The 27,268-nt window shown below is 37.1% G+C and overlaps 1 protein-coding gene across 3 annotated transcripts in view; it reads right to left on the minus strand.

Annotated features, from left to right (window-relative positions):
* Positions 1-27,268, minus strand: part of LOC121315963 (tyrosine-protein kinase Fer-like) — a 103,347-nt gene that overhangs the window by 58,112 nt on the left and 17,967 nt on the right. For 2 of the 3 annotated variants that reach the window (XM_041250614.1, XM_041250606.1), the window contains exons 5-10: positions 25,707-25,727; positions 21,747-21,930; positions 18,591-18,728; positions 17,940-18,059; positions 15,849-15,971; positions 15,188-15,380 (exon numbers count right to left, since the gene is read on the minus strand). In XM_041250614.1, the coding sequence (XP_041106548.1) occupies positions 15,188-15,380; positions 15,849-15,971; positions 17,940-18,059; positions 18,591-18,728; positions 21,747-21,930; positions 25,707-25,727 (779 nt within the window). The remainder of the gene's footprint in view (positions 1-15,187; positions 15,381-15,848; positions 15,972-17,939; positions 18,060-18,590; positions 18,729-21,746; positions 21,931-25,706; positions 25,728-27,268) is intronic. The other variant, XM_041250624.1, reaches the window with a different exon arrangement.

The following is a 27,268-nucleotide window of genomic DNA, read 5'->3' on the forward strand; positions in this document are numbered from 1 at the left end:
CATTACTGCACATTTTTTCCAGTGAAGAACTCTGAGATACGAATCTGGACGATCTTTTTTTGCAAGTACGGACGGCAAACCTTGTCAGCGTTTTCTAAAAAATCCCAAATCGGCTCTAGATCAGGATGTTGCTCCATATTAGCAGTGTTACAAGTCATCGGTGTTTGTTTCACGCAGAGTATTCTGGTCACTAAGGTGACACAGCTGAGAATTCTTCCTCTGACATCCCCTCTGGTGTTGTCAGAGTTTCAGTTTTGGTAGTATTTTCGTCAGCACTCTCCTCAACTACAGAAACCTCAGCTTTTTTTTTTTTTTTTTTTAAGCAACTTTGCTGACTGACAGAGTTCCAAGCATGCTTTAGCAAGCGCACAGTGTCTAACAAACATTTTGTTTACCCTGAATTTTCATGCTGATGCGCATCATTTTTCTCTTTCCAGCCATGCTTGCTGTTGTAGTCAAACAGTAAACCCGACACTGCGTACACATGGTAATCGCTCAGTAACAAGGTGCAAACAGCTGACTGATCCGTTAAGCTTTTACTACAGCAAAGTGCTGCCGTTTGTATTGAAAACTATGCAAGTGGCAAGATAACAAGATGAAAACAGATGGATTGGTGGATTAGTAAGAGCGATTACTACAGTATAAGCAGTTATATACAGTATACACAGTTATATACAGCAGTTATATACAGCATACTACAGTATAAGCATTACTACAGTATAACAGTATAAACAGCTGAGTTTGCCCGAAATATACGATGTGCTTAACATGGTATAAACAATGCCTTTGTTATAGAAATCAATGGGAATGACAAATGCTTTTTGTCCGATATAAAAGGCTGCCCGAAATAACCCTGCAAGCATAAGTGCTGGACACTGTAAATTAGTAATTGGCAATTAAATTTGACGGTGGGCCAGCCATAGAGCGTAGCCACTTGCAATAGCACTCCCATGCAAAGCAAGTGGTTTCCGCAATCGCCGAAGCAACAACTAGAAATAGTAATACAGTTGCAGGCATCATCATTGCTGAAAACTGAATTAACAAAGCAAATCTGGAATCATTCTGGTCCTCCTATAGATGTCCAGACAACTAGTGCTGACTCTGTTTGTGCTCTCCATGTTTGGATCTACTTACACATAGGAAGCAGCTTATTCCACAATGAATCTTTTGAGGATTGCCTATGTATTGCCGTCACATCTATCACACCTGGTGTTCTAAAGCTGATCGCAGAACAGTGCCATTTTTCTCATTAAATTTGTCATAACCAATGAAGCACTTAAAATAAAAATGTATGCTACTTTTGAATTTTGTTTGATATTCTGCGTTACTGTCTATATAGGAGAGTGCCATTTCCCATTGAATTTGTCGTAACGCAATGAAGCATTAAAAAAATTAATCTGAACTGCGTTTTATGTTATTCTGCGTTTCTGTCTATCATATGAGGACTATCATATCCAGTACCATAACGAGGCATAAATGTATCATCACAGATCAGCAAGTATTGTACTTTGGAATCGATATTACAACACTTAATTTTCTGCTTACTCGCAAGAAATATATGAAGGTCATACGGAGAATCCCCCATGACAGCCCCCTTGCGGTAATATTAAAATGAAGTTCCACTCTCGCTTAGCCCTTGGCCCACAGATTTGGCCCATGGGCCGCCGTTTGCTGACCACTGTTGTAAATAGATGCTAAAGTACATCACAGAAAATGCACTGCAATGGCTGTTGTAAAACACCTTTTAGCAAAACATTGATTGTTTTTTTTTCCCCACATTCTAAATAACCATCAGTTGAACAAATGTTTAAATGTAATATATTACTAAATAACTAAAATGAAATAATAAAAAACAAATCTTGGTATTAAACATTACAGTCCTCCTTTTAGCTTCATTGCAGTTCAAAACTGGACACGTTGGCTCAGAATTACAAGCCTTGCAAGATAACAAACCGGGCCTCCCTCTTGTCTGTTGACAGGTCGAGTTTTACATCCAGGGATTAAATGGCTCGTTAAAAACTGCTCATGGCGTCACCATGGATACAGAGGCCTCTTTTCACTTGCGGGCCTGCTAGGACTCATTTCACGCAGCTCAGGTAATGACAAGATAAAAGGGTCTTCTTCAGATAAATGAGTTGTGGGGATTAACAGCGGCTAAATGACTGCTTCTAGAATTTACAACTGGAACATTGTGTGCATTCTGATGAGCTTCCCACCAGCACACGTTTGAAACGGGGTTTAACTCTCACATCGCCTCAGCTCAACAACAGGTTAGTTTGGCTTTTGGGTTTTGAGCCGTCATCTTGATTAACAGGGTTACAAATCCGGCAACACATGCCGTTTTCAGTGGAGTCCTGGGTGTTATTCTTATAAAAAAGAATAGCACATGGTGAAATCTGTAGGTGAACAATCAACATAAAACGGTATTGGTCCTTTTTATCTGAATATTAAAAAAAAAAGAAAAAAAAAAAAAAAGAGAAAAACATTTTAAACCACATACCAATTAAAAATGTCTTGCAAACCTGTCTTTCTAAAAACTCTCAAGTACAGTAGTCCCTCGCTAATATAGACAGCATTTTGCTGTACATGCAGATATGCCAGACACAACGAATGTCCCCCAGTAATAACCAATTAAGTATGACAGCTGTTCTATTTACAGCAAAGACAGGATGAAAATAAAATGGAACAGTTACAAGTCGCTTGCTAAATCACTAAAATTAAGAACATGATTAGAAGAGGGCATAATAACTCATGCGCTACAGAGCTTAAACTAACTACAAATCCAACGGTTGGTACTGAATGATTCTGAATTGCTTTTTGCAAAGAAAAGAAAGTCTGACTCATACAAACAGAAAACCGAAGTAGCAGGTAGACTACAGTGGCTTGCGAAAGTATTGACCCCCCCCTTGGCATTTTTCCTATTTTGTTGCCTTACAACCTGGAATTAAAATGGATTTTTTGGGGGTTTGTATCATTTGACTTACACAACATGCCTACCACTTTGAAGATGCAAAATATTTTTTATTGTGAAACAAACAAGAAATAAGACAAAAAAACAGAAAACTTGAGCGTGCATAAGTATTCACCCCCCCAAAGTCAATACTTTGTAGAGCCACCTTTTGCAGCAATTACAGCTGCAAGTCTCTTGGGGTATGTATCTGTAAGCTTGGCACATCTAGCCACTGGGATTTTTGCCCATTCTTCAAGGCAAAACTGCTCCAGCTCCTTCAAGTTGGATGGGTTCCGCTGGTGTACAGCAATCTTTAAGTCATACCACAGATTCTCAATTGGATTGAGGTCTGGGCTTTGACTAGGCCATTCCAAGACATTTAAATGTTTCCCCTTAAACCGCTCGAGTGTTGCTTTAGCAGTATGCTTAGGGTCATTGTCCTGCTGGAAGGTGAACCTCCATCCCAGTCTCAAATCTCTGGAAGACAAACAGGTTTCCCTCAAGAATTTCCCTGTATTTAGCGCCATCCATCATTCCTTCAATTCTGACCAGTTTCCCAGTCCCTGCCGATGAAAAACATCCCCACAGCATGATGCTGCCACCACCATGCTTCACTGTGGGGATGGTGTTCTCGGGGTGATGAGAGGTGTTGGGTTTGCGCCAGACATAGCGTTTTCCTTGATGGCCAAAAAGCTCAATTTTAGTCTCATCTGACCACAGTACCACCTTCCATATGTTTGGGGAGTCTCCCACATGCCTTTTGGCAAACACCAAAAGTGTTTGCTAATTTTTTTCTTTAAGCAATGGCTTTTTTCTGGCCCCTCTTCCGTAAAACCAAGCTCTGTGGAGTGTACGGCTTAAAGTGGTCCTATGGACAGATACTGCAATCTCCGCTGTGGAGCTTTGCAGCTCCTTCAGGGTTATCTTTGGTCTCTTTGTTGCCTCTCTGATTAATGCCCTCCTTGCCTGGTCCGTGAGTTTTGGTGGGCGGCCCTCTCTTGCCAGGTTTGTTGTGGTGCCATATTCTTTCCATTTTTTAATAATGGCTTTAATAGTGCTCCGTGGGATGTTCAAAGTTTCAGAGATTTTTTTATAACCCAACCCTGATCTGTACTTCTCCACAACTTTGTCCCTGACCTGTCTGGAGAGCTCCTTGGTCTTCATGGTGCCCCTTGCTTAGTGGTGTTGCAGACTCTGGGGCCTTTCAGAACAGGTGTGTATACTGAGATCATGTGACAGATCATATGCACACAGGTGGACTTTAGTTAACTAATTATGTGACTTCTGAAGGTAACTGGTTACACCAGATCTTATTTAGAGGCTTAATAGCAAAGGGGGTGAATACATATGCACGCACCACTTTTCCGTTATTTATTTTTTATATTTTTTTTTCATTTCACTTCACCAATTTGGACTATTTTGTGTATGCCCATTACATGAAATCCAAATAAAAATCAATTTTAATTCCAGGTCGTAAGGCAACAAAATAGGAAAAATGCCAAGGGGGGTCAATACTTTCGCAAGCCACTGTATGTGTTTTACTTGCAGCCACCTTGTGACAGGACAGCGTCACAGAAGCTGGAAAGCTGCAGTTTAAGCACTAGAGCGCACGTTTATTAATCCCACAGAGGGACAAAACAACAACAAACAAACCAATACAGCATGGAGGGCCAAAATAAAGAATCAAAACACAAAACATATACAAGCCTGTCTGGCTGGATTTCCTTCTCCAGACACCACCCCAAACAAAGGTTTTTTTCCTCCTTTTTTATACATGTGGCCATTCCCCGACTAACACCAATGACCTCATTAGGGGATGACCACACCTGTGATTGTTGGCAGGGACAGGACTTAAGCCCATCCCTGCCACAAACCTGTACACTTTTCAAAGTGAATTTAAACATTTGTTATTTCTGTAATGTGTGTGCGGTATATGTAAGGTACTGTATCCTCTCATAACATGTCAATGCGGAACTTTGTGTTCATTGTTTGCTATGTAGGATATGTTAAAAAATAAAATGAACTAAAATCATTTAGTTTCAATTTAAAAAAACATTGTATTATTTTTTGCATTGCCCAGTAATGCAGCAGCCCGATATATTTTTTGTTACTGGTAGTCCACAGGCTAAAGTAAAAAGAAAGTGTGCTAGGTATTCATTTGATTGTACTACTGTACTGTATACCTACCGTACTGGCCTATTGTACATATTTGTATTTTTACATAATGTAATGTGTACAGAGAACACAATGTTATTTCAACGCAGTGACTTAAACTGAGCACTATAAATGTGCGTGATTTTTTTTATTTTTAACTGGACACCTTGTTATTTCAAACACAAAGTCTGTCTGTTTAGCAAGGGAATGCTGTATAACTTTAGAATTTGCTTTATTGCTGAAGCACAGTTTTTGGAAATTCCTCCTTTTAAAATGCAACAATAAATATTGCATGCAAATTGAAAATGTATAATGACAATTTCTATTGCCGTTGTGTACTGTATACTGTAAGATGACATATTATTACTATTTGATTTTAAAGGTTGCAGGCAGACCTTATAAAGTCAACACAATGCCAATCAGGACCACAGACCACAAATGTATGGATTGTGTTCACTGTGGTGTGCAAATTAAGCCAGTATCTGAAAACCAATTATCCTAAGTGGAGATGTACAATACGTGCCGGTGTGCCTAATATTAAACTGCTGTACCAGTGCCACAATGAGATTACTACACACATCCACGGTTATGGCTCACACAAACTTAACTGTCAACAACCTGATTATTTTTTTCAGGATCTAGGCATTCAGGTCATGTTGCTAGGTAGAAACACAAAACTGCTGTTCTAATTAAAAGTTTTAAGTAGTTACTGTCAGTCATTTTGAATGTTAAATATAGACTTTCAGACGCCTGACTGACCTCATCTCGATCCAGATGCACATATGTGGAGAAAATAAAAATGGTGGTTAAAGTTATCAATCTTCAGAATATGAAAATGTCACACATATACTGCTTTACTGTTTAGAGAATAGCTGTCCATCTCTATGAATCTCCTTATTCCCACCCTCCTGAGCCATTGGTTTGTCAATATTCAGAATGAGTCCACCCCTGGGATCCATAACAAGCAGCTATTGGTTAAAAGCCAAGTAAATGTATCAAGTCTTCCAGTCGTTGCAACTGTAATGCAATATTATATAATGCAGGTGACTTTGAGACTGGATAAAGTAGGACAAAACACAAAAATGCCACACAACAGGTTTGAAATTGTGTGTTGCTGAAATTGCCGAAATGCATGGCAATCGCAATGCTGAAAAACAGCACGTAACCGGAAATGAAACAAAGACAAACTTAAAATGGCGAAAGAAAAACGAGCTGATAGGAGGAAAGTGTGAATGGCCCGATGTACAGTAGAAAACATTTTTGTTTGAATGGAGTACTTTTAAGAACTTTAATATATACTGTAACTTGTTATTCGTGTCAGTGCAACACAGTGGTACACTTGTAAAGTATGTGTATGGTTTTGGTTCTGATTAAACAACAAAAGTACTTGTACAGCTAGAAGTTGAATGCAGTTGTACTGCACCGTATGCAACACTAAGATGTTTTGTTTACTGGTTATTAGATGGGTGCACTGTTTAGTTTGCTTTTTTTTTTTTTTTCTTCTTTAAATCTATGCCAATTGATTTAAAAAAGAATTAATATAATTAATAGAACACATTTGAAAAAGCCAATGCAGTTGGAACTATTGTCTAAGCATGGTTTTTGAAAAAAATGGTTCAGTAAAGCAAAGACGATATGTCCTTGAAGTGTTTCAGTACTTGCTAAGCTAAAATAAAATGAGTTAACAGAGATGCGATGTGGGATGAACAACTTGATTTTACACTCTTAATTATTAAATCCACTCAAGGACCATTTGTCAGTGGTTTACACTGTTACTACTGGAATTTACACTACTGCAGTAGTAGTAATTCATACATTATATTATATATATATATATATATATATATATATATATATATATATATATATATATATATATATATATAGATAGATAGATAGATAGATAGATAGATAGATAGATAGATAGATAGAAAGACTTAAAGCTGTTATTGCAGTGAAAGGTGGCTCTACCAAATATTAATGTGTGGGGGTTGAATACTTATGCAAGCAAGAGATTTCAGTTTTTTATTTTTCTTGCAAATATTTCCCAACATAAAAGCAATGTCACCTTACAATAATTGATTTTAAGTTTAAGTGTTTTAAAATAAAATATCGAACAGAATGAAATTTCAATGTACCTTTTGTAATTCAGTAATGTACTGTACAGTGGCTTGCAAAAGTATTCAGACCCCTGACCAATTCTCTCATATTACTGAATTACAAATGGTACATTGAAATTTCAAACCATTCGATATTTTATTTTAAAACACTGAAACTCAGAATCAATTATTGTAAGGTGACATTGCTTTTATGTTGGGAAATATTTGCAAGAAAAATAAAAAAACTGAAATATCTTGCTTGCATAAGTATTCAACCCCCACACATTAATATTTCGTACAGCCACCTTTCACTGCAATAACAGCTTTAAGTCTTTTGGGGTAAGTATATACCAGCTTTGCACACAGTGTCGGAGTGATTTTGGCCCATTCTTCTTGGCAGATTTGCTTAAGGTTGTTCAGGTTGGTTGGACGATGCTTGTGGACCACAATTTTCAAATAGTGCCACAGATTCTCAATGGGATTGAGATCAGGACTTTGACTGGGCCACTATAGGACATTTACCTTTTTGTTCTTGAGCCACTCCAATGTTGCTTTGGCCTTGTGCTTGGGATCACTGTCCTGCTGAAAGGTGAATTTCTTCCCAAGCTTCAGTTTTTTAACGGACTGAAGCAGATTCTCTTGCAGTATTTTCCTGTATTCTGCTCCATCCATTCTTCCTTCATTCAATTGTAACAAGATGCCCAGTCCCTGCTGATGAGAAGCATCACCACAGCATGATGCTGCCACCACCATACTTCACTGTAGGGATGGTGTATCTTGAGGCATGGGCAGCGTTAGGTTTGTGCCACACATAGCGTTTTTAGTTTTGGCCAAAAACTCTCTCGTGGTCTCATCTGACCACAAAACCTTTTCCCACATCGCAGCTGGGTCACTTGGATATTATTTTGTACCATTTCCCTAATCTATGCATTTGTATTACTTTATCTCTAACTTCTGTAACTTCTTTGGTCTTCATTTTCCTTCAGATTCACTGCCTTACCAATGATCCTTCAACAGTGGGGTTTTTATCTAGAAAATGTGACAGCAACTTTAATGGTTCACAGGTGGAGGCCAATGGTAAGGTAATTGTGTCCTCATTAGGGCAATTTCTTTCATCGGTGCAAACTGGGAGCTTCCACAGCACAGGGGTTGAATACTTATGCAAGCAAGATATTTCAGTTTTTTATTTTTCTTAAAAATATTTCCCAACATAAAACCAATGTCACCTTACAATAATTGATTCTGAGTTTCAGGGTTTAAAAATAAAATATAAAACAGAACGATATTTCAATGTACCATTTGTAATTCAGTAATATGAGAGAATTTGTCAGGGGTCCGAATACTTTTGCAAGGCACTGATTATATATATATATATATATATATATATATATACACATACACACACACACATATATATATATATATATATGTATATATATATATATATATATATATATATATATATATATATATATATATATATATATATATATATATATATATATATATATTATATAAACCATTGCACTTAAATTTACTGAAAAAACTGAACAGTTTCTAGCAGTTTAACCCTTTGCTGCCGACATGCTCTAATTCAAATACTATGATGTCCATAAAAAAAACCCATCATATCTTAACCGACCACCCAGATGAATGCCTCCATGTAATTGGTCTAGGATGGGACATATATACTGTATATAGAAAGTCTACACCCTCTTGAACTTTTTTCACATTGTGTTATATCAGTGCCTCAGAGTTTCATGCATTTAAATGAGGATATTTTCTTCCCCTTATCTACACACCATACTCCACACTGTTAAGGGGAAAAAAAGTTTATATTGAGAAAAAAATTGACACATAAAAATACAAAAATGAAAGATCATATTTGGATAAGTCTCCACCACCCTCGGATAATACTTGGCGGAAGCAGCTTTGGCAGCAATTACTGCTGTGAGTCTGTTGGGATAGGTCTCTACGAACTTTGCACACCTAGATTTGGCAATATTTGATCATTCTTCTTTACAAAACTGTTCAAGCTCTGTCAAGTTCATTGGGGAACGTTGGACAGCAATCCTCAAGTCATGCCACACATTTGACTGGATTTAGGGCGGGGCTCTGACTAGGCCACTCAAGGAATATTTACCTTTTTGTTCCTTATCCACTCCAGTGTAGTTCTAGCTGTCAGCTCTCTTACCCAGGGCAGCAGGTTTTCCTCTAGGACTTCACTGTACTTTGCTCTGTTCATTTTCCATTCTATCTTGACAAGTGCCCCAGTCCCTCCTGAAGAGAAACATCCCCATATCATGATGCTGCCACCACCAAGCTTCACAGTAGCGATGTTGTTGGGTGATGCGTTGTGTTGGGTTTGCGCCAAACATAATGCTTTGCATTTAGGCCAAAAAGTTCAAATTTTATTTTTGGCAGACCTTAAAACTTTTTGCCACATGGCTACATAATCTCCCAAGTGTTTTTTTGCATACTTCAAAATGGGATTCAAGGTGGGCTTTCTTGAGTAATGGCTTCCTTCTTGCCACCCTACCATACAGGCCAGATTTGTGTAATGCTTGGGATATTGTTGTCATATGTACACTCTGACCGGTCTTGGCCATAAAAGCCTGTAACTCTTGCAAAGTTGCCATTGACGTCTTGGTAGCCTCTCTGATCAGTCTCCTTCTTGCTCAGTCATCCAGTTTGGAAGGACGGCCTGATCTAGGCAGGATCTTGGTGATGCCATACACCTTCCACTTAATAATAGTCTTGACTATGCTCCAAAGGATATTCAAGGCCTTTGATATTTTCTTATACCTATCCCCTGATATGTGCCTTTCAACAACTTTGTCCCAGAGTTCTTTTGAAAGTGCCTTGGTGATCATGGTTGAGTTTTTGCTTTGAAGTGCACTACCCAGCAGAGAGAACCTACAGAAACTGGTGAATTTATCCTGAAATCATGTGAATCACTACAATTTAAAACAGGTGGAGGCCATTTAACTTGGTGTGTGATTTTGAAGGCAATTGGTTACACCTGAGCTAATTTAGGATTGCTATTACAAGGGGGGGTGAACACTTATCCAACCAAGCTATTTCAGTTTTTATTTTTAATTAATTTTCTACACATTTCTAGAATATTTTTTTTCACTTGGAAGTTGTGGTGTAGGATGTGTAGATAAATGAAAGAAAAAAAGCATTTTAATTCCAGGCAATAAGGCAAAAAAAAGGTGAAATTTTTGAAAGGGGGTGTAGACTTTCTATGGGCACTGTGTATGTGTGTGTGTGTGTGTGTGTGTGTGTGTGTATATATTATATATATAATTTATTTTTTGTTTTTAACTACACAGATGATTAACTTGCATCTGCCATTACAGCCGAGTTCAATGGGGTACTCACATTTGAAATGTCTGTATCTCCCCTTCTACACACCCTAAATTGCTGATCTTTAACTCATCAGAAAGCTAAGGACTGGGAATAATTACTCGCTTTATTTTTTTTGGCTTTATTTAAAACAAAACTTTATATACACTTTAAAAAAAAAACAAAAAAAAAACAACAACAACATCCGGAATGCTGTGTGTGCGTGTTTCATTGCATGCAGGGCAGGAGATGGCGACTAAGGCAAAAAAACTTTGTTTTTATTTTATGTCCTGTTTTAAAAATGTTTCCCAGACAGAGGCAGAACTAATGTAAACAAGTTGCATGAATGTGATGCCTGAAGTAACTTAGTTGTAACTATAATATTTTAATTATTATTAGTGTACTTTTTTCCGTGTGTGTAAAATAATGGACAATTATTTAGATGTAGTTATTACTTTTATTATCATTTAGCTATTTTTTATTGGTAGTGTGTTTTTTTTTTTTTCTCTCATTTGTTTTTGTCTGTTTTGTCTGAAGGAGACTGATCAGAGAGGCTACCAAGAGGTCAATGGCAACTTTGCATGAGCTACAGGCTTTTATGGCCAAGACTGGTCATAGTGTGTATGTGACAACAATATCCCAAGCACTCCACAAATCTGGCCTGTATGGTAGGGTGGCAAGAAGGAAGCCATTACTCAAGAAAGCCCACCATGAATCCCGTTTCAAGTATGGAAAAAACACTCAGGATTCTGTATCCATGTGGCAAAAAGTTTTGTGGTCTGACAAAACTATAATGGAACTTTTAGGCCTAAACGCAAAGCGTTATGTTTGGCGCAAACACAGCACATCACCCAAAGAACACCATCCCTACTGTGAAGCATGGTGGTGGCAGCATCATGTTATGGGGATATTTCTCATCGGCAGGGACTGGGGCACTTGTCAGGATAGAAGGGAAAATAAATGGAGCAAAGTACAGAGAAGTCCTTGAGGAAAACCTGTTGAAACAGATGGAAGTTCACCATCCAGAATGACAACAACCCAAAACACAAAGCCAAAGCTACACTGGAGTGGCTAAGGAACAAAAACATAAATGTCCTTGAGTGGCCCAGTCATAGCCCAGACCTAAAACCAATCAAATTTGTGGCATGACTTGAAGATAGATTGCTGTCCATCAACGCTCCCCAAGAAACTTGACAGAGCTTGAACAGTTGTGTAAAGAAGAATGGTCAAATATTGCCAAGTCTAGGAGTGCAAAGTTTGCAGAGACCTATCCCAACAGACTCACAGCTGTAATTGCTGCCAAAGTATTAACTCAGGGGGTGGAGACTTATCCAATTATGATCTTTCAGTTTTGTATTTTTATATATATATATATATATATATATATATATATATATATATATATATATATATATATATATATATTTTTTTTCTCAATAAAAACTTTTTTCCCCTTAACAGTGTGGAGTATGGTGTGTAGATAAGTGGAAAAAAAAATCCTCATTTAAAATCATGCTTTTAGTTAGGTGCAATTAATATTTCAATTAGAAAACTACATTACTCCTTTAATAATGCTTCACTTTTTTTTGCTGTATACAATTGAAAAGACAACTCTATTAAAAACGTCCACACCAGGACGCCACAAAATATCTACTGGAAGTGAACATTTCTCATTGTCAGCTGAACAGCAATGCAATTCCCAGGAACAATACCAGTGTTCATGTTCCTGCTGGTTATTGAAATGTTTAGGTTATAATTAGCTGCAGTGCTTTACAGCTAAAAAAAAAATTCAATTTGAAAAAGAACAGACATCATATCTTCACTAAATCCATAATAACGACAATGAGTGAATCACAGGTACAGTACTTCAGGTATTAACAGCAGCAACACAGTTTGCTGGGTTCTTTAAGTAAGTAGACACTGTATTCACAAATGGCAACTGGATTTTGTTATGTACAATAAATAGCATCCTGGATAGCATGCTTTACAATCACAATCTAAACACTTCATTTTCTTGTTAATTATTTTTCATTTACCAGATCTGATGACATCAATGAACTCATGTTTAACTCCTTACAGCTTATATGAGCAGTGGATTACCGGCTCTGAAACACCCATCGGCTGTCTAACACTGCCCCCTGCTGTCCCCTCTTTTGAATTGCAATTTTTTTTTTTTATTTATTACATTTATTTTTATAGATTTTAGTTAAGTAGAAGTATTTTTGGAAGTAACGATGGTGTTGCATTTAGTAACTTAACTTAACGAGGTTAGTTAAATAGTAACCTCGTCAAGTTAAGGGTCTTTTTGTTAACTACTGCTTAGAGTGAAAAAAATACATAATAAGCATACCGCTATATATTATATATATATATATATATATATATATATATATATATATATATATATATATATATATATATATATATATATATATATACACATACACATATAAACTGTTAACCTGTCTTCTTGTGTGATGTGCTTTTCTGCTTTGTTGCCTCATGCAAACCAGCCTGTTGTTTTCAGTACAGTGCTGTATGGCACGTTACATTTTTGAAAAGTGCGTGCATAATAGCTTTTTTTTTTTTTAAGACTCCTTTTAAGAGGCTTCTTGATTGGGTAATGAGAACAGCTTTCACAGTTGGATAATCAAGGTTTCACCATAAATAACAGGTAAACAATAGGATTGAAAAAAAAAAAAAAAAAAAAAAAACAACCCTTGTGGTCACCACTAATAGCAAGGACCAATTCAGTTACATTTTAATTGTATTACAATATAAGTGCAGATATCTTTGATAGGGACATAGAATACAAATCTATTTCAAATAAAACAAAATTCAGAACCTTTTGTTCCTTGGCACTTTTCTGCATAAAAAAGGCCTTTAGTCAAATCAATCTAGTCAATTATGTTGTGTTTTGTATGTCCTTGCCCCTTAATTAAAACTTATTAAACAGAGCATGCACGACTACATTGATGACTTTGGTTTTACAGTTTAAGAAATTTGACAAATGCCAGATGACAATGCAAACTGATCAAAATGACTTGCCACTAATGAAGGTGCTTGTTTGTCAACAGAAATTGACAGAAATTGCAGAGATTCAAAGATGACCTGAATGCAGCTCAGCACCATAAAGTAAACTGTTTTAGAATTAATGAATAAGATGTCTCCAAAAGAGATTTACAGCAATGGATTAAATGTCAGGCCAGGAGAGAGACTCCTTGGCTAGGTTACAGTACAAGATGGTATTTTATTGATTGGTCAGAGCTTGCGTGAATTTAATTCATCTTCCCCCTGCTCTGATCTCTCTATCTCCATTCCTCTGGAATCTACCACACCCTCTCCCTCAGCCAAGAACCTCGGAGTAACCCTGGACCCCTGCCTCTCCTACTCCCAGCACATCTCCACTCTAGAACGCACCTGCCGATTCTTCCTGAGCAACACACAAAGAATCCGAACCTTCCTTGCCAACTACTCCACGCAACTCCTCGTCTAGGCCCTGGTACTCTCCGACCTAGACTACTACAACTCCCTCCTGGCTGGCCTCCCTGCATTCATCACTTGTCCTGTCCAGATAATCCACAACACTGCTCGCTTGGTGTTCTCTCTGCCTCATTTCTCCCAAGCTACTCCACGGCTCTGCTCACTTCACTAGCTCCTGATCACTGCTCGCACCCAGGTCAAGTCTCTTGTACTCGCCTACCGATGCCTTGACCAGACTGGACTACCTCCAAACCCTTATCTCTCCCTACACCCCTACCCAACCTCTCCGCTCCGCCTGCACTAGAAGACTTGCTGTACCGCCTCTACACTCCCCCACCTCCAGAGCCTGCTCCTTCTCCACCCTTGTCGCACAGTGGTAGAACGTCCTTCCTATGGATGTCAGGACTGCCCAGTCCTTGACCACCTTCCAGTGCCTCCTCAAGACATACCTCTTCAGACAACACCTGTAAAACTCAACTCTTCCCTTCTGGACAATCTAGCACTCTGCCTTTAATGCACTTTAACTTGCACTTATCTGCTTACTACTTTACTGTATTTAATCCTGCACTTAACCTAATCTGTAGTACTTTGTATTTCACTTGCACTTGTATCTAACCCTGATGTAACTATCAACACTTATCTGCTCTTGAACTGCACCGATTTCAAATCATACTGTGTTTTGTATTTGCTCTTATTAGGACTGTACTGTACTGTAATTCTTGATATGTATTTTTGTATACAAATATAAGTCATCCTGGGTAAGGGCGTCTGCTAAGTAATAAATAATAATAATAACAATAATAATAATAAAAACAACACATGAAATGATTTCAAATTCATGGAAGCAACATTTGCAACTTTAGAAACTGAAACTGACAAGGGTCATTTTGTGTATTTGTGTCACAATATTGCTTAATTTAACGCTGAAATAAAATGCATTGGTGTCTGATTACAACATTCTTCAACAGTCAATCCATTCAAAAGATAAACAACCCTGATGACTGCAGTTTGTTTATATTGTCGGTTGGTATAAAAAGACAGGCATGCACAAACTATGGGCGAAACAGGCGGAGGCACATGCATTTACCACAATGTCTCACTGCTTGATGTGTGTCGCATGGTGTTTGCTAAATGTTTTAAGAGATGCACGTACCACGGAAGCAACGGATCTGACATCATCCTCTTCGTAATTTACGACAGGAGGGGGCTCTTTGCCATCATTCTCTTGCATCTTCTGATCCAGTAACTCTTTCTGAGCGGCCAGCTTAGCCTCTGTGCACCTCAGCAATTGTAATGTCTGCTTTAACTCTTCCAGTGTCTGCTTCTGGCTAAGCAGCAAGACAACACTGGCAGACAGAAAAAAGAAAAAATAAATAAATGAGACTATATACACATACTTAGTTAACAGACCATTGAGGGTTTCCTATTTTGGGGGATAAAGTCTTGTCCAGAATTGAGTTACTGTGGTCCACACTAATACTGTTTCATTTGAAATACTCCACAATGGACACAAAGGTGCAGGAACAAAGCTGTTTGTAAAACAGTGTAGGCCACTAAACCCGAGAATTTCTTTGGAATTTAAAATGGTCATATTGTCAGTTTTATCATTCCTCTGTACTTCTTTTTTTAAAACAAGCTAAATCTCAAACATAAAAAAAAACTCTGTTTAACTTTATCGCAGTAACAGCAGGCCACCACTAGATAGCAAAACAAAATGTATTAAATTAAGTTTAAAAACATAAAACCCCAGGCTGCTTAATTTTCTGAGCCACTGAAGTGAAATGAGCCACAAACTCATTTTGCATGATACATACTCTGATTTATTTTCACATGATTTGGCAGATTCTTCAATTTTCCTTTCTAAGTCCTGCATCAGTTCTTCTTTGTTAAGGAGTGTCTGCTGAGTTTGGGCTAGGTCATCTGTTGCTGTTTTCAACCTACCAAAAAAATAAATTAAAAACAGAACATTTCAGCATTACCAAACCATCTACACAAGATTTTTTTTAATCTTTTTATTTTCCCCTTTCTCATGTAATGCCAATGGAGAGTAATCAGAAATACATGCCATACTATAGCAGAGGCAAACTGGGGGTCAGTAATCGCAGTGCTTGAACTTTGCGGAAGTTCCAATAGCAGTTTTACATGCAATGCTCACCACTCTAGCTGACAGATTTGTAAGTGTGTCCCAGATGACATACCTTAAAGATCCAGTATCATGTCTTCCCAGATTATCATATGTTCCCAGATTATCTGAAATAACATTCAGTACTTTATCGGAATTATGATCTGCTTTGGGCAGCTCCGAGCTATCCTGGCTTGGTGGCACGGTTTACATCTTTGGCTGCAGTCCCAGAATTAGTTTCTTCGTTCTCTCTGGTCAGGCAACAGCACTCAAGAGTTCCCCCAAGCTAATTTTTACAAATAGTAGCTGCGGCTACATTCTGCCTGGTTTCACATGCAGCAGTGTGTGCTGTGGACGTGAATCCCAATGACAACCATTGCAACACAAGCTCTTGCTCGCAATAGGTGAAATCCGGGATGCAAATAATGAATGAACTCAATGGCTTATTAGTTTGACAGGTTTTATTTTTAGGCACCATTAAAAAGTCATTTTTTAATTCTGCAAAATACCTACTGCAACAGTAACTGTATGTAGTACATCAAAATACCAAGACCACTCTGGTTGTGACTTGAGATCAGAAGCACAGTGTTCGGTTATCATCTCTCTCCATGTTCCTATCCAGAAACCTGGTCATTCAAGCATTTTGCATAGGCTACGTATTCCATAATAGAAAAAAAAACCCTACAAACACATTTCAATTATTAAAATATTTACCAATTATAATAACTGTTGCTTTGACTAGTGTATGTGTAGACTAGGTATTACCTTTTAGATTTTATTTTGCCTACACTGTATATACCCTTAACTGTGTTCAGGACCACGGAGCAAATGTTTTCAAAATGCTGCTAGTATTACAGCTTTTTTTTGTATTATTTTGAAGAACAATAACAAATTTGATGTTTTGCATAAGGAAACAACTGCATCAGCCTGGACTGAGCTTCCCCAAAAAGACAACGTAGTGCCTTTTTTAAATGCAGCATTCTCTACATACTATAAGATGCTGTTTTTAATTCATGAACATCGAATTCCTATGCACAAAAAGCTAAAATTGAATTCCTGTGCATGCCTCTGGTACACAGATATTAGGCGCCACCATGGGAAGCATGATTCAACATGACTATGATTTTTAAATTGTTCTGATGGCTACCACCTCCAATTTGTACAGGGATTTTTTTTTCTCTCTTTTACCTGCCAACTCAGCTCCGATAGACCTGTTGTAATCCCCATCATGACTTGAAACAGAGAGATATAAAATGTACATCACGGGGTCCAATTTGAATAAAACAAAGTCTCACAGGTATTTTCATTTATTTTGTCAAACACCTGTTCCTCCACGATTATCACAGTTTATGAAATCTTCTTAGTTTTAGTTTAAGTGTCAAGAACAAACTACAAACTAAAAAAATGTGTACATTTTAAATAATCACTGCTATGACATTTAATTTGTTCTGCATTTGTTGATTTGCCATTATTCTCACACACTTGCTATAAAACTGTGTTTTGGATTTTAAAAAAATTGCTGTATCTACAACTATTTCTGACAACCTCAGATTTGAAAAGCTTGTACAGAATAATGACAGTACAGTATGCATTACCAACATGCATCACTGGGCACACAATTGCAGACTTAGATAACAGACAGCTAAGCAGGACACACCCCAAGACACAGGTCTGCCAATACCTACGGGCTACTTGGAAAAATGAAGTACAGCACAATGGTTCTGAAAACTAGTAGAAGCGTTTGCAGTTGATATGTAATGTTAACTTAATATTGCAAACTTACATTGCTTGTAAACTATCCGCTGTTAAATTGTTCCACAAGATCTCATTTGCTTGAAGGTTTTCGGCCTCTTCCAACAGAGAAACATCAAATTCTACTCTTGGTTCCTTAACTTTGGGTGATCTGTTTATAAAAAAAAAAAAAAAAAAAAAAATTAAGTGTTTGCTATGTATACAAACTATAGGCTTTTTTTCTTGAATCGGACCAAAAATACTGACTGTAAATAAACTTCTTAGTTATTTTATTTTAGAACATACATATTAGTATTTGTACATCTTTAGGCATGTCATTCTCAACTAAGTTGCACGGCTGTGCTTATCAACATAGTCTCTTAAAGCAGTTTGACAAAAGGTATGTAAAGCGCAAGAGGCAAGAAGCATTAGTAAAACTGTGCAAATGCATACTCTGCCTGCCAAAAATGATCAAAACTATCAGAACAAGTTAAAAAGAGCAGAAAGCCATTTATTAAATCTTAACTCACTGGCAATGGAAAGTGCTGCTCTCATCAGTGCTACACACTCAATAATCACATAATTTATGGTACACAACCAAGTCTCCTACAGGTGTATATGTTTCAATCCATTATAGTGTTATAGTAATACAAATCCTTTGTGGCTGTTAATAATATTTCATTATTTAAGTGAAGTAACTCACCTGTGAACTTCAATAAAACTGTCATACTCTGAAGAGGGGTCAATCTGCTCTAGAGAGGTGTGTATGTCTGCATGAAGCTTAACTATTTCATCTGTTACAAAACTGGTGATCTGGCTGTATTCTTCCAAAATTCCTTTCCTGAAAGAAATAAAATAAAATAAAAGGTATAGTCCAATAATAGGAATTAGCACTAGAACCATAATTTCTGCTTTTACAAACCTCTTGACTGCCCTCTGCTGTACATTTACACACTGTATAATAATAATAAAAAATGTCTCTTTTTATATAGCGCCTTTCATAGCGGCCCATCATCACAAAGCATTTTACAGAGGTAGGCTGTGAACTGTGCATTATGCGCAGATTAACTTACAATCGGACAGGGACACGAAACCTGAGGCCCGTGGGTCGCATGCGGAAAGTTTATTGTCTGACTGCTGTCCGACAATGTATTAATTCCATTTTGCTTATGAATATATCTATTTTTTTTTAAAACTTTTACTTGCTTTTTCTAATTGTTCGCATAAAAAGCAGCACACCATTTTAATTCATACTGTGGAGGGTAATTGCTTCTCATCAGTTCGTCTCCAACTAATTTTATGAGTCTTCCTCTCCTTTCTTCAATGCACAAACCTGCTGCATTGAAATAATCTATTCCCAACATAGCAGGCTTGTTGCTAGGGAAGTGATGTCACTGCCCTGTCACTTTCGCTACATTGCTGGCTGCTACAACTGAAGAACTTGTCTGTTAAATAAAAAACGCTTCAGCAAGCAGATATTAAATATGCTTTGTATTATTGCGCAATGCGTGAGCATATGGTATAACAGTATGATATTAATGCTTTATATATATATTGCAGCTAAGGATTAAACTCAGATTTTTTTAGTGATGTGCAGCCTCTATACACATGAGGTTAAAACTGTTTTCTGGATATGCGGCCCATGATAAAAGTTTGGTTGCGCATCTTTGTAATAAGACATTGACTTAACATCTCTTCTGCAGGATGGAGCACAAGGAGGATAAATGACTTGCTCAGGGTCACAAGGTGAGTCAGTCAGTGTCAGCAGTAGGATTTGAACCAGTGACCTTCTGGTTACAAGCCCTGGACTTTAACCACTGGACAACACCATACTCAGTCCTTAATCACAAAGTAATGTGTATTTCAATGGTCTAAATTCTTAATTATGACCAGTATACATAATTGTGTACTGTAAATAATTTAAATTTTACAACATATTCATATAATGATAAGAATTCTTAAGTCACATTCTTAAGATCCAGCAGCAATTCCTAAACCCCCCTTTTTTTTTTTTTTTTATAAGAAACTTGTGTGAACATATCTGACTGCTACTAGACATTTGTTGCATGTTAAAAAAGGGGAACAGTGACATTTTCAAACTGAAAACAAAATATATGCTAATAAAATGACTGGCAGCAGTCTGAATATGTAGCTGCATGTATGCTTTAATTGTGCTGCTGCTCTCCCCTGGTTATTTGAAAATATAAAAGGATCTGATGTAAAAAGAATATTACAATGCATGTTAGTGATTTATTGTTTCATTTTCCATTCCTGTGGTGAGACAAGACAGGGCCATTAAATTAAACCTCCCAATACAAAAGCAGAACTGTCCCTCTCTGTGACAAGGAACTTTGTAATAGTCAGTGACTGATACAATAAGGAAATACATCAATTAGTAATTGGATTATAAGCGAAACCTAGTATAAGAACAGTTTATAAGTTGAATTGTTTCATTTTCAAAAACTCATGAGGGGATGAGCAGGTGACCTGGGCCTGCTGAAACCCATCAATATTTTAAAACAGACTCAAGGGGTCTATTAATGTTACCTTAAATCAGAAATACTGTAGCTATGAGTTACCTGTGTAGTCCTATAAAACACTGATGTCCTTGATATGTAAACAAGATGACAGAATACAGGCCACACTGACAAAGCTTTAACGCATGCCCTTTTAAAAGTCTGCTTTTATGACTTAAATGCAGTGTGACAGTCGTACAATTTGACTTATATTGGCTCCTTCACTTTCACTATAAAACATTTTGTTCATAAACAAATAACAATACTGTTTATTAAGCTAAGAAGGGATATTTTCAGAGCATTTCCTCTTTAATCAACTTCTATTTTTTGAAGAGACAAAAACCTATTGGCTTTACGAAACAAGTATAAAACATCAAAGTAACATAACTGGAGGTATTTAAAGCACTTTCTGGTTGTCTGTTTCTCAGTCTTATACATTACTGTTGATTTTTCATCTTTACAAAAACAATACAAGTTAATTAAAGACCGGAGAACACTTTGAAAATATGACCTGAAGAGTTTTACTAAACAGAGAGACAAACTCATGCTTGCGTACTGAAGTTATACAAATTCTGCAAAGTGGTCTCTATAATGCAGTTTAAGATGGTAGCGAAAGCTTTCAGATACGATTGTGTTACTGGCATACATCCCCTGCCATGCATTTTCTAAGAAATTAGAGCCATCAGGATCAGAAAAAACAGATTGCCATCTACACCCAACATCAGGATATGTAAAACAATGTCTCCAGTCCCTCAAACATGCAAAAAATATATACTAAGCAAGCCTTGTAATTTGATAAGCAGTTCTCTGGCTACAGTAATGACTTATCCACTATATACCTTGGGGAACAGAATATAAAGCCTCTTTGGGAGTATTGATACAAATTGTTGAGTGACAAAGATTACACAAATAGAAAGTGGGAAGACTGAATGGTGATTTACACCAAGTTTGCTTTTATTTGCATGTATTGTAAAATAGTGTAAACATGCAAAAAAATTATATATATATATGACATTAACGCTACTAAAAACACACTGTAAACTACAGATTTCTTATGTTCCTGCAAAAATGGAACAGGAATAAGTCTGCACTTCTGCCCTGAAGCTGTTATCCTCACTATTCATTTCGTTATTTGTTTATAGTAATTTAATTAATATACTTTGGTAACAGTGGAATCTTCAAAACACAAACAAAGACATGAGACACCTATGCAATGTGTGAAAATAAACCGAACATTTTGTACGGCAGTGGATGGCAAACCCATGCATACTTACTGTAAACAGACACAGACATGCAATTGTGTATATCTTACATATAAAACAAGAGAGACATTTTGATCTTACAGTGCTCTAATCATTTCTTCCTGCATCTTCTGCAAGGAGTCCAGTAGCTGAGGAAGAATAGTGTCGTAATAATGCTCCTGGTGCAGCTGGGCCCCCTTCACTGCTAGCACATATTGGTTATGGAGATTGTGGAGTTTCATTGTTGCTTTGTCATACCGGTCTCTAGCCTTTTCAGATTCCTTGCCTGTGAAAGTAAAGAGTTTAAAAGGATATGAATCAACAAGACTTATTTGAATAATGCTAAAAAAAAAAAAAAAAAAAAAAAAAAAAAAAAGAAAATCATTGTGTTTTTTTGTTTTTAATGCAGTAATACTGGACACCTATATTTGCCCAACTGAATTTCTTCCTTACATTTCCTAAACTTAGTTGTTATATGTATGCTTTCCACACTACACATAATACAGCATGGACATGGGCTCAGTGCACTGCATATTAAATTCCCCAAAGACTATAATCTTTTCCGATTCCCATCTCATCATAACACTGCTCTTTTTTCAGAGTTCTCTAGAAGTTATTGCAACTAGAATGGAAACCATTAGCTTTGTTTTGGGGAAAATAAATAAAAAAAGGATATGAATAGTTGCAAAATGAAAAGCATTTAAAAGTTCTAACATTTAAATTTCCCAGGCTGCTGGAGCATGAGAAGGCACGTGAGACTTTTCTGACATGTCTTGCTCTTGTGTCTTAAGGCCACTGGGGTTACTAAATTCCACTGACTCACATGTTAGTTCACTATGATTACTTTTGCTTGGCTGTAAGAGTTGTTTTCTTTTGCTGGCAGTAGTACAGATCTTCTGCAGCATAAAGTATTTTTTCAGGATACAGTCTTCCATAACCCTGATGTTTACACAGTCCTTGCCAAAACAACAGTCAGCTTATTTGGTCATATGATTGAGTTGGCATGACCTACTTTTCCCAGGATTTAAGAATGTGTACTATGGTTAATCAGACAATGCCATCTGTTTATTACTGCACTTGAATGAGAATCACTGTGATGGGACTATCCATTCTTCATAAAATAATCTGACTGAAGCTAGGTGGTGCTGCAGCGTACAAATCCTGCTTATGTCTCCAGAGAAATGTGTTTAGTGGTCCCCAGTGGGCATCAGTCCACATCACAACCAACTCCAAATGTGTCTGTCTCTGCTTGAGAGATCCCCATGACTACATGTAGGTACATAGTACATGTTTCATATTAAACAAAACCTTCCTTCTCTAGCCCAGACTCTAAATGGGGTTTCTTTCAGCATTATCTAGTCATCATTTATAAAATATCTAAGCTTTAATTGATAAAATACATTCATACATATAAACTGATGTGTTCATCCAGTTAGTATTTCAAAAGACAAGCGTGCGTTAAATCACAATAGACAGAATAGCTATAGTAATGGAACAAATGTTATATTTCCATGGAATGACCCAAAGGCTTCTTACAAAGTTTTTCAACTTGGGAGAAAAGCATCAATTATACACAAGCAAGCCATGCAATAATCACAATTAAAGCCATTGGCAAAAAGTCTCATTTCTTGAAAAATAAAGTTAGTTTCCGACAGGATATACAATAGCAGATTCTTGCTGTGACTCAGCAATGTGTACTGTAAATAATACCAACACATTAAACTTGTGTTCTATGCCTACAATAACTCACGAGACTTTGAAAGTTGTAGATAACACATACTTGCACTCAAGGCTCCAATTGTCCTTATTAAGCGTATAAACAGGATGTCCACTTTCAACAAACATTTCAATCCTGTTTTAGCCGTAGTGATGCATGAACATCAGCCAGAAATTGAATTAGTAAATCCAGCCATGGTAAAGATAAAGAGCAACAACTACAACACAAATCAATGAATACCTTATTGAAATTTGGTTTTGTGCATTTAAGTTAACATAAAACATTTAATAAACTAACACTGCTGCACAATGAAATGTTTTTATATGAACCAAAGCGTGCATTTATGGTATTGCAGATTGTTTGTTTTTTACTATGCAACATCATTTGTCAAAAATTGATTGCACTGTATAGTACGGTTTTTAATTATTGTTACTCTGCTGAAGTTCAATCATTTTTAGTGATAGGCCTTTACTTAAACAAGCATGACACATGCCAGAATAAGACTTGGTCTTAAACAACATTTTACATCCCTCACAGTAAAGGTTCTGCATGCAGAAAGACAATTTACAATGTTTGTACTACTACTAACTAAAAGGCTATTTATATATGTAACAGACATGCAACAATCATATACAGTGCCTATAGAAAGTCTACACCCCTTTCAAAATTTTCACCTTTTGTTGCCTTATAGCCTGGAATTAAAATGCATTTTTTTTTTTCATTTATCTACACAGCCTACCCCAGAACTTCCAAGTGAAAAAAAAAAAATTCTAGAAATTTGTAGAAAATTAAATTAAAAATAAAAAAAGTGAATTAGCTTGGTTGGATAAGAGTCCACCCCCTTGTAACAGCAATCCTAAGCTCAGGTATAACCAATCGCCTTCAAAATCACACACCAAGTTAAATGGCCTCCACCTGTGTTAAATTGTAGTGATTCACATGATTTCAGGATTATGGTTAGGGTTTCAGCAGTTATTGTAGGTTCCCTCTGCCGGTTAGTGCACTTCAAAGCAAAGACTCAACCACGAGCACCAATACGCTTTCAAAAGAACTCCGGGACAACATTGTTGAAAGGCACAGATCAGGGGATGGGTATAAAAAAAATATCTAAGGCCTTGAATATCCCTTGGAGTACGGTCAAGACGATTATTAAGAAGTGGAAGGTGTACGGCACCACCAAGACCCTGCCTAGATCAGGCCTTCCCTCCAAATTGGAAGACCAAGCAAGAAAGAGACTGATCAGAGAGGCTACCAAGAGGCCAATGGCAACTTTACAAGAGCTACAGGCTTTTATGGCCAAGACTGGACATAGTGTGCATGTGACAACAGTATACCAAGCACTCCACAAATCTGGCCTGTATGGTACGGTGGCAAGAAGGAAATCCATTATTCAAGAAAGCCCACCTTGAAATCCCATTTGAAGTATGCAAAAAAAAAAAAAAAAAAAAAAAAAAAAAAAAAAAAACACACAACAACTCAGGAGATTCTGTAGCCATGTGGCAAAAAGTTTTGTGGTCTGACGAAACTAAAATTGAACTTTTTGGCCTAAATGCAAAGAGTTATGTTTGGCGCAAACCCAACACAACGCATCACCCAAAGAACACCATCCCTACTGTGAAGCATGGTGGTGGCAGCATCATGTTATGGGGATGTTTCTCATCAGCAGGGACTGGGGCATTTGTCAGAACAGAAGGGAAAATAAATGGAGCAAAGTACAGAGAAGTCCTTGAGGAAAACCTGCTGCCCTCTGCAAGAAAGCTGAAATTGGGATGGAAGTTCGTCTTTCAGCATGACAATGACCCAAAGCACACAGCCAAAGCTACACTGGAGTGACTAAGGAACAAAAAGGTAAATGTCCTTGAGTGGCCCAGTCAGAGCCCCGACCTAAATCCAATCAAAAATTTGAGGCATGACTTGAAGATTGCTGTCCATCAACGCTCCCCAAGGAACTTGACAGAGCTTGAACAGTTTTGTAAAGAAGAATGGTCAAATATTGCCAAATCTAGGTGTACAAAGTTGGTAGAGACCTTTCCAAACAGACTCACTGCTGTCAAAGGTGCTTATTAACTCAGGGGGTGGAGACTTATCCAATTATGATCTTTCAGTTTTGTATTTTTAGTATATAATCTTTCTCAATATAAACTTTTTTCCCCTTAACAGTGTGGAGTATGGTGTGTAGATAAGTGGAAAAAAAATGCATGAAACGCTGAGGCACTGACCCAACAAAATGTGAAAAAAAGTTCAAGGGGGTGTAGACTTTCTATAGGCACTGTATGACTCTTCCCCCCACCCCCCCCCTTTTAAAAACAACATTAGCTGGTCACAATCAAGCAAATTAAACTTACCTTGAGTGTTTAGAAGTTCATCTGCTTAATTAAGAGTAACAGACACATGATGTTACTTATTTGGGGGGGGATTAAGGACATGTGATGGTTCTAATGAGGAAATAATTAGATTTTTGTGTTACCCACGCAGAACCATTATGTTTTGTTTATTCTATATTAAAAACAATTTATTTATTTTTTTTAAACTGAAAATGTTACCTTAAATACAGCAACCTGAAAATAGTAACTGAAACTTTGCTGTGTTGGTTAGTGTTCGTGACAAGTAACAACAGGGGTACATAGGGGTACAATGTACATACCTACCTAGCAAAGTGATAGCTTTAGGAGTGGTGTTTTTTTTAGCATAACTTAAATTTGACTGAGACGATTTCATTTTGATAGAACTCTCTATGTCTAAATTATAGGACCATAATTGTCAAACTTTTTCCAGCATAATTTAACCATGTACTAGTAATAAATACTACTAATAACTTGGAAAAAAAAAACCTTCAGTGTTTTATAATGTGAGAGAATATTACACTACGTGGAGATCATAATGTGAATCTGACAGACATAATCTAACTGTATGTAACCAAGAAGCCCTTCCCAAGGACATTATGTTTATACCAAAAGGCATCCTGAAGATCTTAGACCACAATTCTCTCATCTGCTACATCAAATATGGAACTTTTCCAAGTTACAAAATCAAGAAAACCACCCATTCGTATGCCTTGTGCCATCTGCTCAACTCAGTCTGTGGCCATGGTTGGATGGCCTTGATTTCCATCACCTCCTGGAGCTTTACAGCAAGCATGACAGTGCTCTCTAGATCACACCAAATCACAGACACTGACTGTGATACAACCACTGTGTTAAATGAAGGCACAACAGAATATGCTGTTCTTTATTGGTTAAAAACAAAACTATATTCCCTGTTCTCTCGGCTATTCCCCCCTGCCCTTGGTATGTCATTGTCATCCCCTTTAGCAGTTTGTTTGTAATGTGTCAACTGTATATTTCTATGCCATTTAAAACTATTCCCTCTGTTCTCCCATTTTCAAACTAATAAGTCGGCAGGCTAATTACTGGCAATGTCTAGTGCTGACGTCATTTTGTTTGTTAGGTATGTGAAATGATATCCTGATATAGTTCAATGACAGGAGATTTCCAGTAAAATGCCTTTTTAAAAAAATCCCCAAAAAAATCAAAACAGAACCTGTAAAACCTCTGGATTATGAAGGAATGCAGGTCATACTATAGCTGCAGTGCTCCACTGTGTCATGTTCAAATTTACACTGAATCATAATTAATTTGTCTACATTTATCATATTTTTAGCCACCTATAATAAACAGATCTAACTGTCCACTTCACCTTGTTTACATTGACCAAAGGAAGTGCTAGCTTTAAAGACACAAGCTCCCCCGCAACGAAAAACATCTCTTTACTCGACATCATTCAGCTAGCTAAATAGGCATGCTTCAGCTTCTACTGTACTTGGGGGGGGGGTAAAAAAAAAAACTAAATCAAATGTACTATAGCTCTGGAAGCAAACAGAAATGAAAAAGTCAATGGTGCTTTTAAT

The sequence above is a fragment of the Polyodon spathula genome, chromosome 1, assembly GCF_017654505.1.
Source record: "Polyodon spathula isolate WHYD16114869_AA chromosome 1, ASM1765450v1, whole genome shotgun sequence".
In the NCBI taxonomy this organism is placed as follows: domain Eukaryota; kingdom Metazoa; phylum Chordata; class Actinopteri; order Acipenseriformes; family Polyodontidae; genus Polyodon; species Polyodon spathula.